This window comes from Arachis ipaensis, chromosome B09 (genome assembly GCF_000816755.2).
Source record: "Arachis ipaensis cultivar K30076 chromosome B09, Araip1.1, whole genome shotgun sequence".
Lineage (NCBI taxonomy): Eukaryota > Viridiplantae > Streptophyta > Magnoliopsida > Fabales > Fabaceae > Arachis > Arachis ipaensis.
The window spans coordinates 57,340,067-57,350,700 of NC_029793.2; the positions used below are offsets into that span (position 1 = coordinate 57,340,067).

Consider the following 10,634-nt stretch of genomic DNA (forward strand, 5'->3'; position numbering starts at 1 on the left):
ATTGTCTGTATATAGCTAGCCGGCTTAAAATCCATGAGCTGTGGCTAGATCTTATTATGATTACACTCTTATATTTTGTTATATTATGTATATATCTTGTGCGTTAAGTTAGTAGCTTCGTGAGTACGTTTTGCGCTTTTCAAATCCTGTTTTTGAGCTATAGCCTTCATCGGTCTTCTAGACTATATTATTTCTTTCTATATATTATATGTATGAGCTTAGAACTGTCGTAACCTTTGATTAACCTTTTCTTTACGACGCAAGGTAAGGCTTAGGGTAATTAGGGTGTTACATTTAGTGGTATCAGAGATTGTACTTCATTGCATACTCTGTGTGTCTTTTTCTTTGATGTTATTAGGTTATCTATTTGATATATGCATAGCGTGCTTATTTGTGAGTGCCTTTTTGGGATAATTGAAGCACTAGGCTTTTGATATTGAGACTGATCACCTTGATATCCATTGTTTGGTGTAGACAAGAACCCTAATGGCTACTCGCAGACGAGGTCTTACACGTTCACGAGCAGAGAGTAGGAATGAGTAGCCGACTGATAACCATGCCGAATTCATGGCGGCAATGGCTAATCTTGTGAACACCATGGAGGCTAATGCTGCTGCGATTCTGCATGCTGTGCAGAGGTTAGGCCAACCGGCTGGAAACAGAAATGGAGACAGAAATGGGAATGACAATGCTGAAGGGAATGGTGATAACATGGGACGTGCTCCAATGACCTTGGCTACTTTTCTCAAGGTTCATCCGCCAAGTTTCAGAGGTTCAACCAACCCTACAGAAGCGAATAACTGGTTCCAGGCCATGGAGCATGCTTTACAAGCACAGCATATTCTGAATAACCAATATGTAGAATTTGCTGCCTATCAGCTTCTTGGACAGGCCCAGCATTGGTGGCAAGGAGAATGCCGCTTGCTACAGCTTCAGAATGCTGATATCCCTTGGGATGTATTCCAGACGGCCTTCTACAAGAAGTACTTTCCTGAGTTTGCAAGGGCAGTGAAGGAGATGGAACTTATACAGCTGAAGCAATGTTCCTTGTCTGTGGCAGACTACACTAACCAATTTGAGGAGCTCTATAGATTCTCTAGGGTGTGTCAGGGTGCCCCGGAGAGCTACGAGAGCTGGAAATGTATTAAGTATCAAAGGGGTTTGAAGGACAACATCATGACTGCTGTGGCTCCTTTGGAGATTCGTATTTTCTCCAATCTGGTGAACAAGGCTAGAGTTGTGGAGGAATATCCAAAGATGGTAGCCTCGTCAAAGGACACTCATGGAGGAAACACTAGTCAGAGACGTTGCAAGTACTTTCAGCCGAGCGGGCAAAGTTTTAAGAGAGGAGGACATGCGCCTCAAGGTCAAGGAGGCTTCAGAAAGAACGCTTATGATCAGTACCAACGTGGCAAAGGAAGAGGGAATCAGAGTAAGGTTTATCCAGATTTAATTTATGATCGTTGTGGACACTTTCATCCATATGACTCTTACAAGATTGGTATATGTGGTTGCTTCAACTGTGGCCTTCCTGGTCATATTGTGAGGGATTGCACTCAAACGAAGAACCCGAATGCGGGTCAGCACCAAGGACGAGTATTTGCTGTGAACGCCAAGGATGCTCCTAAGGCGGATCCTCTGATGAGAGGTAACTGTTTAATTGGTGATAATATATTAGTTGTATTGTATGATACTGGAGCTTCACATTCATTTATTTCATTTGCTAAAGTTGAGGAACTAGGCTTGAAAGTGTCAGAATTAGCATTTGAGTTGCATGTACATACTCCGCATCAGACGATTATGACTAGGTCAGGTGTTAGGCAAGTAGGTTTCAAGCCTAAGGGTAGAGATTTTGTGCACGACTTGATTTGTTTACCAATGGTTATATTGGAGATGATTTTGGGGTTTGATTGGTCATCAAAGAATCGAGTTTTGTTGGATTGCTTTGAGCGGTAAATTCAGTTTATGCCGAAAGGAGAAAATGGAGTAGTGGTAGCTAAGGGTTACTGCCTGAACTTTGTAATGGTGCACTATAGTGGGGAAGAGTGAGGGTTATGTCATGTTGGCGGCTAATGGGTTAGGTGACAATCAGAAGATAGATCAAATCCTGATAGTTAGAGACTTTTCGGAGGTGTTCCCGGAAGATATTACTGAGTTTCCACCTCAGAGGGAGATTGAATTTGTGATTGAATTGGTGCCGAAAACCAGAGCAGTGTCGATTGTACCGTATCGGATGGCTCCAATAGAACTGGCAAAATTAAAGACTCAGTTGGAAGAGCTTCTGAACAAGAGGTTCATTCGACCGAGTGTATCTCCATGGGGAGTGCCAATTTTATTGGTGAAGAAGAAGGATGGAGGAATGCGACTTTGTGTGGATTACCGACAGCTAAACAAAGTGACTGTGAAGAACATGTATCCGCTGCCAAGGATAGATGACTTGATGGATCAATATGCAAGGAGCTGGAGTGTTTTGAAAGATTGATTTGAGATCCGGCTATCATCAGATAAGGGTGAAGGAGGATGATATTCCGAAAACTGCATTCAAGACGTGCTATGGGCACTACGTGTTTGCGGTGATGTCCTTTGGGTTCACAAATGCACCCGCTGTGTTCATGGATTACATGAACAGAGTATTTCATCCCTTTTTGGACAAATTCGTGGTGGTTTTCATAGACAATATCTTAGTTTATTCTAAGACGGTAAAGGAGCATGAGGAACACTTGAGGATTGTGTTGTAAATCTTAAAGGAGTGGAAATTGTATGCTAAGTTGTCCAAGTGTGAGTTCTGGAAGGAGAAAGTGAAGTTCTTAGGTCACGTGGTGAGCAAAGGAGGAATAGCGGTGGATCCTTCGAAAGTAGAGGCGGTGATGGAATGGGAAAGACCAACGACTGTGACGGAAGTCAGAAGTTTCTTAGGCTTAGCTGGATATTACCGGAGATTCATTGAAGGATTTTCCTGATTGCACTACGGATGACTAAGTTGACAAGGAAGGAGGTGCCGTTTGTGTGGACGTCGGAGTGTGAAGAAAGTTTTTAGACTTTGAAGAAAAAGTTAACTTCAACGCCTATTTTGATCTTGCCGGAACCGCATGAACCGTTTGAAGTTTACTGTGACGCTTCTTTAAAGGGTTTCGGTTGCGTGTTGATGCAACACAGGAATGTGGTGGCATACGCATCGCGTCAGCTGAGACCGCATGAGGTAAATTACCCAACTCATGACTTGGAATTAGCGACAATTGTGTTTGCATTAAAGATTTGGAGACATCACTTGTATAGGGGTGAGGTTTAGCATCTTTTCTGATCAAAAGAGTCTCAAGTACATCTTTTATCAGAAAGAGCTTAATATGCGCCAGAGAAGGTGGATGGAGCTTTTGAAAGATTATGATTTTGAACTAAGTTATCACCCTGGAAAGGCGAATATTGTGGCGGACGCGTTGAGTCGGAAGTCTTTAACAATTGCTTGGATGAGAATCAAGGAAGAGGAGTTAGTGGATAAGTTTGTGGATCTTAAATTGGATATTGGTGAAGTTTCCGGAAGAGCTTGTTTGAATCAGTTGCAGATTCCAAGTACGTTTAAATCAGAGATCTAGAGAGCTCAGCAAAATGAGCAAAAGCTTCAACAATTATTTTAACCAGTTGGTAAGGAGAGGCATGGAGAATTCACTAAGGATGGTAAAGGATTGTGGAGGTACAAGAGGAGAATTTGTGTGCCAGATGTCAGAAGCTCACAATAGTGGGTTTTCCATTCACCCAGGAAGTACGAAGATGTACTATGACTTAAAGAAGATGTTCTGGTCGCCTGAGATAAAGAATTATGTACCTACAGTTGTGTCTAAGTGCCTGACGTGTCAGAAGGTGAAGATAGAGCATCAGAAACCGTCGGGAACGTTACAACCACTTGAAATTCCTCAATGGAAGTGGGAAGGAATTGCAATAGAATTTGTGACCGGTTTGTCGATGACTAGGTCGGGATTTTATGCGGTTTGGGTGATCGTGGATCGCTTAACCAAATTCGCTGATTTTGTGCCTATCCGGGTAGACTATTCAATAGAGGACTTGGCGAGATTGTATATCAAGGAGATCGTAAGGTTGCACAGTGTGCCATCGAGCACAGTGTCAGACTGTGATCCCCGATTCACATCAAGGTTTTGGGGAGCTTTCCAAAATGCTTTCGGTACGAAGCTATGTCTCAGCACCGCGTATCATCCACAAACGTATGGACAGTCAAAAAGGACTATTTAGATGTTGGAAGATATGCTAAGAGCATGTGTTTTGGATCAACCCGAAGTTGGGACCGTTACATCCCATTGGTGGAGTTTGCGTACAACAACAGTTTTCATGCGAGCATTGGGATGGCTCCGTATGAAGCCTTGTATGGACAGAAGTGCCAATCTCCACATTGTTGGTATGAGTTGGGTGAAGCAAGTGTATTCGATACTGATGTGGTAGCAGAGACTACTGAGAAGATCAAGCAAATTTGAGCAACGATTTTAACTGCGCAGATCCGACAGAAAAGCTATGCGGATCAGAGAAGGAAACCGTTGGAATTTGAAGTGGGAGAGCACGTGTTTCTAAGGGTTACACCGACAACTGGGATCCGAGGTTATTAGTTAAGTTCATTAATTCCGTGTTGTTTTGCAGGTAAATAGCAAAATACAGAAAGCAGTAAATAGAAGATAAAGAAAAATGAAGAAGATAGAGAAAACAGATAACAGAACACAAACAGAAGAATACAAGAAAATAACACAAACACAAAGAATAGAATACACACAAAGAAAGCATACATTCATACAATAAACATAATGGAAGAAATGCACAACCAAGTATGATGCATGTCTAGCCTTAATGCAGGTAATGAGCTCATTTGTCGGTTACATACCCGCTCCCGACGTTACCCAGCAACCTCTGTCTGGATAAGGCTTTCCTGTTGGCAATACCCACTGTAAGCAACCTTTGTCTTGTAGGGTATCCACAGCAAGCAACCTTTGTCTTGCATGGCGGCACTTATTAGCCGATATACGCCCAACACACTCACTATAAGCAACCTCTGTCTTAAAGGAGGACAACACACTCACTGTAAGCAACCTTTGTCTTACATGAGTACAACACACCCACTGTAAGCAACCTCTGTCTTACAGGAGCACACTGATCTCGATACCTCTGTAAGCAACCTCTGTCTTACAGTAAAGCATTCTCAGTGGTCGTACCACCATCTATATGACTGCCTCAATGCAGCAGATGAACATACAAATATCTTTGGAGTTGCCTTAATTCAACAAATGACCTTTCAATAGGCCCTCTGCTTATTCTCTATTCACTTTATCATATTACTCTTTTCTCCTTATATCTCTTTACTCTATTCTGGTTTCTCTTTTCTCTGTATCTCTTTACTTTGCTCTGGTTACTCTGCTCTGATTTCTCTGCTTAACGTATGTATTTAAAGCTTATGTAAATTTCGGTATGAATAGTTAGCATGTCCCAACTATAGGTTCATTAAGTCTATACTGAAACAGTTTAACTTTTCATATTATACCTAACCCTAGACGCAACTCAAGGACTAACTATGTTGCCCTAGTTCGTTCGCTAGTCTCTGTCAGTTTTTCTGTTATTAAAACTTTACAGACTTTTCTTTGGTTCTTATCTTTTCTTCAACTTTTTATCTTTCCTTTATCTGTGCCTCACTAATATGTTATTACCACTCCCTAAGTGTTTTATGAAGATAATTATGATATTCTACGCTTAAAGTTGTCTTTCTAAAGCTTTTACAGAAAATTGCCTTTTTTCGCATTATTTTATTATTTTTATTAAAATATTATTTTTAATTAAATATTATTATTTAATATTTTATTATTATTTATTATTTTATTATTAAATTTTAGAAAATTACCTTACCTTTTACTTTTAACCTTTAAAATTTACTTTTACCACCCGTAACTTTTAATATTTCTACTTTAACCACTCTAACTTTCAGGAATTACCAAATAACCCCCCAAACACAAAAAAATTTACTTCCTTGCCCTTTTAAGGATATAAAGCCTGTTCTTCATTGTTTTTCATCACACTCAAAGTGTTCTTCATGTTCTTCATAAATTCTTCAGATTCTTTCTCTGTTTTTACCCGTTTTTCAATCTTTTCAGCAACCGATTTTTACCAAAATTCATAATAAATTCCCAGCCACTAAAACCCCATCTTTTCCACATGATTTCAACACAAATTGAACCCTAATTTAAGGGTTAGGGTTTTGTTTTCCAGCAGCCACAAGAACACAAGTTCATAGCTTGAATTTCATCAAATTTCATCAAAATTTCACCAAATTTTCACCAAGAATCAATCATATATGCAACCAATTTTTAGCACAGCCAAATCATACAACATTCACACAACTCAAACAAAAATAATCAAGATTAATTTCGTCACACCCTACCTGGTTTTGCTGCTCCTAATTCGGTTATACTTTCAGGTGGTCCTTAAGCACTTTTTCCTCCTAAATCACAACAACAACAACTTTAAATCCAAAAACCCTCAACTGAAAAAATATCACTCAGCAAATTAGAAAGGTATTTCTCACCTTAGAGTTGCTGGAAATTAACGTTTCTTGGCCCTCAAGTCAAGTTAAGCATGATTCCTAAGGAAGAACATCAAGAAAATACATGTTTGAGCATGTTTCCTTGAAAACCGAATTCAAATGGGAAAGGGACAGCCATCTAACCTTATTTCCAGCCTTGATAAGTTACATGATTATGTAGAGGAAGAAGAGAGGATCATTTTGGTGAAATCGGAGTTTTGATATGAGTTTTAGTTCAGAAGAAATCAAGCTTTGAAGATTAAGTGTTCATGAAAGTTTCTCTCTTTTCTCTCTTGTTATTTTCGGCCAAAATGAAGAAATGAGACAGCCTTGGAGGTCTTGGGGGTGTAAGGTGAGTTGTGATTGGTTGGCTTGAAGGTGGATTAAAATAACATTAAAATATCTCTGGTGTACAACTACTAAAACTTGGTGTATTAGAACACTTATAAAAACATCTCTAAAAATTATTTTCTGAGCTACTAGAATAAATGACACTAGTAACATATTTATTATGAGAATAAAACATGTATGATGAGGCCTTAGATTGCTAAAGTCATCAGAGAGTGCTGGTGCTAAGCTGTACCAGTAAACTGTGAACCCGGTTAAACCGATTTCCTATTTTTAACTAAAACTGACCAAGTAACCTTATAATATCATTCAAGCATCTTCTAATACCAATATAATGATAGTATTATACTATTATCTCTCTTCTGTCATGAATCGAGTCCGGTTCGTCAAGCAGAGCCTATTTACGAAAACTAGAATCAAAACTCCTAACCAATACGGTTCAAAAACTAGGTTCTTCGTGACTGTGTTATCGAGTTTGCCTCATAAAAGGTTCTAACTTAAAGATGACATAATGACAATGAGGATCGAGATACTTGTTGATATAGAAGAGGTGTTCTTTTTACTGATCTTCCGGAGAAATCCGTGCCTTTAGAAAAGATCTCGCGTACTCGAAGTTACATTCTACTCTCCTAAAAGAAAATTTTGCCCTCAAAATTTCAGCCGTGTGCAAGAATCCTTCTTCAAGCTGTCTATTTCCTTCAAGCCATCCTAATGAAGAGATCGATTCGTTCCTTACAACATCCAAATCTCACACATCCATATCCATGAAGATCATAACAGCTATGAAGATAGCAGTGGCTCACGTCGATTCATTGTTCGGAGCTCGATTAAACCATGCTTATTCACAGTCATTGAGGTCTTGTCCGTATCAAACAATCAATATTAAGGTGATCAGCCTTAATATCTCAAGTAAGGCACGAACATTCCTAAAATGATCGCTCATAGACATTCATGCCAAATGTATCTTAAAGATACCCTAACGGCATGAGACGCACAAGCAGAGTATGCAATGAAGCATAGTTAGTCCACTCCCCAGGCTCTACTGGGAACGAACTGCTCTGATACGAAATTGTAACGACCCAATTTTCAATATGTCTAGATCATACTCGAAACTGAGCGCTACCAATTTGTCTTCATAATTATCATCTATTATTTATCATATGAGCCTGATTCGTTGTTAAAAGCATAGTTAATTTGCGAGGTATATTTTTTTTTTAAACATTTAGGTTAATATACAGAATCATTCATAATTAACTCACAACTGATAACAAATAAAACAGTTATAAGCAACCACACTTAAATACAACACAAGTAGCTAGCAATATTCAGTGATCCAGCCTTTATTAGAGTATAGACCTTTAGTTAGAACACCCCTAGATATAGCTAGATAATAACTATATACATATACATACATATAACATCCCAGGTCCTGACCTATTCAAGAGGTCCCTAAGCTGGCACCTAGGCTAGTCTAGACTCTATACTCACCTAGTCCCTCTAAACTACTAAACTAAGGGAAAGTACGTTCTAAGTCTTCAAAACTCAAGTCAGGTGGAACGTCATTAAAAGGTAGATCATCATCTGCTACTCCTCTGCATGATCATACATTGCCATAGGACGTCTCTCTGGTACCTCATCAAGTAGCCACACATCAGGAGTCTCGTACACAGGGTTTAGGTTAAAGTTCACGTACAAACGGGGTGCAGACATTGGCTGGTCTCACAGTATATACATATAAACAGAGAACGAGATTCACCCTAGACTCAGAAGACTACCTAGAGTGGAATCCTCTTTGCGAAACGGTCATCAGTAGATTACGGAAGGGTAGTCCTGCTTCCATCTAAAGGGGGAAGGGAGAGAGAAGGGGTAAGAACCAGGGAGTTCTTAGTAGGGCCGGGGTTATTAGTTAAGTTCATTAATTTCGTGTTGTTTTGCAGGTAAATAGCAAAATACAGAAAGCAGTAAATAGAAGTTACCGATAAATAAAGAAGATAAAGAAAACAGATAACAGAACACAAACAGAAGAATACAAGAAAATAACACAAACACAAAGAATAGAATACACACAAAGAAAGCATACATTCATACAATAAACATAATGGAAGAAATGCACAACCAAGTATGATGCATGTCTAGCCTTAATGCAGGTAATGAGCTCATTTGTCGGTTACATACCCGCTCCCGACGTTACCCAGCAACCTCTGTCTGGATAAGGCTTTCCTGTTGGCAATACCCACTGTAAGCAACCTTTGTCTTGCAGGGTATCCGCTGCAAGCAACCTTTGTCTTGCATCGCGGCACTTATTAGACGATATACGCCCAACACACTCACTGTAAGCAACCTCTGTCTTACAGGAGCACAACACACTCACTGTAAGTAACCTTTGTCTTACATGAGTACAACACACTTACTGTAAGCAACCTTTGTCTTACATGAGTACAACACACTCACTGTAAGCAACCTCTGACTTGCAGGAGCACACTGATCTCGATACCTCTGTAAGCAACCTTTGTCTTACAGTAAAGCATTATAGCAAGGTATCCCAGGAAAGCATTCTCAGTCTTCGTACCACCATCTATCTGACTGCCTCAATGCAGCAGATGAATATACAAATATCTTTAGAGTTGCCTTAATGCAACAAATGACCTTTCAATAGTCCCTCTACTTATTCTCTATTCACTTTATCATATTACTCTTTTCTCCTTATATCTATTTACTCTATTCTGGTTTTTCTTTTCTCTGTATCTCTTTACTTTGCTCTGGTTACTCTACTCTGATTTCTCTGCTTAACGTATGTATTTAAAGCTTATGTAAATTTCGGTATGAATAGTTAGCATGTCCCAACTATAGGTTCATTAAGTCTATACTGAAACAGTTTAACTTTTCATATTATACCTAACCCTAGACGCAACTCAAGGACTAACTATGTTGCCCTAGTTCGTTCGCTAGTCTCTGTCAGTTTTTCTGTTATTAAAACTTTACAGACTTTTCTTTGGTTCTTATCTTTTCTTCAACTTTTTATCTTTCCTTTATCTTTGCCTCAATAATATGTTATTACCACTCCCTAAGTGTTTTATGAAGGTAATTATGAGATTCTACGCTTAAAGTTGTCTTTCTAAAGCTTTTACAGAAAATTGCCTTTTTCGCATTATTTTATTATTTTTATTAAAATATTATTTTTAATTAAATAACCTTTTACTTTTAACCTTTAAAATTTACTTTTTACCACCCGTAACTTTTAACATTTCTACTTTAACCACCATAACTTTCAGGAATTACCAAATAATCCCCCAAACACAAAAAATTTTAATTCCTTGCCCTTTTAAGGATCTAAAGCCTGTTCTTCATTGTTTTTCATCACACTCAAAGTGTTCTTCATGTTCTTCATAAATTCTTCAGATTCTTTCTCTGTTTTTACCCGTTTTTCAGTCTTTTCAGCAACCGATTTTTACCAAAATTCATAATAAATTCCCAGCCACTAAAACCCCATCTTTTCCACATGATTTCAACACAAATTGAACCCCAATTTAAGGGTTATGGTTTCGTTTTCCAGCAGCCACAAGAACACAAGATCATAGCTTGAATTTCATCAAATTTCATCAAAATTTCACCAAATTTTCACCAAGAATCAATCATATATGCAACCAATTTTTAGCACATCCAAATCATACAACATTCACACAACTAAAACACAAATAATCAAGATTAATTTCGTCACACC

The 10,634-nt window shown here is 38.7% G+C and overlaps 1 protein-coding gene across 1 annotated transcript; it reads left to right on the top strand.

Annotated features, from left to right (window-relative positions):
• On the top strand, positions 568-1,956 carry LOC107615540. Its single transcript, XM_016317595.1, has one exon. The coding sequence runs from the start codon at positions 568-570 to the stop codon at positions 1,954-1,956; it is 1,389 nt and encodes a 462-aa protein (XP_016173081.1).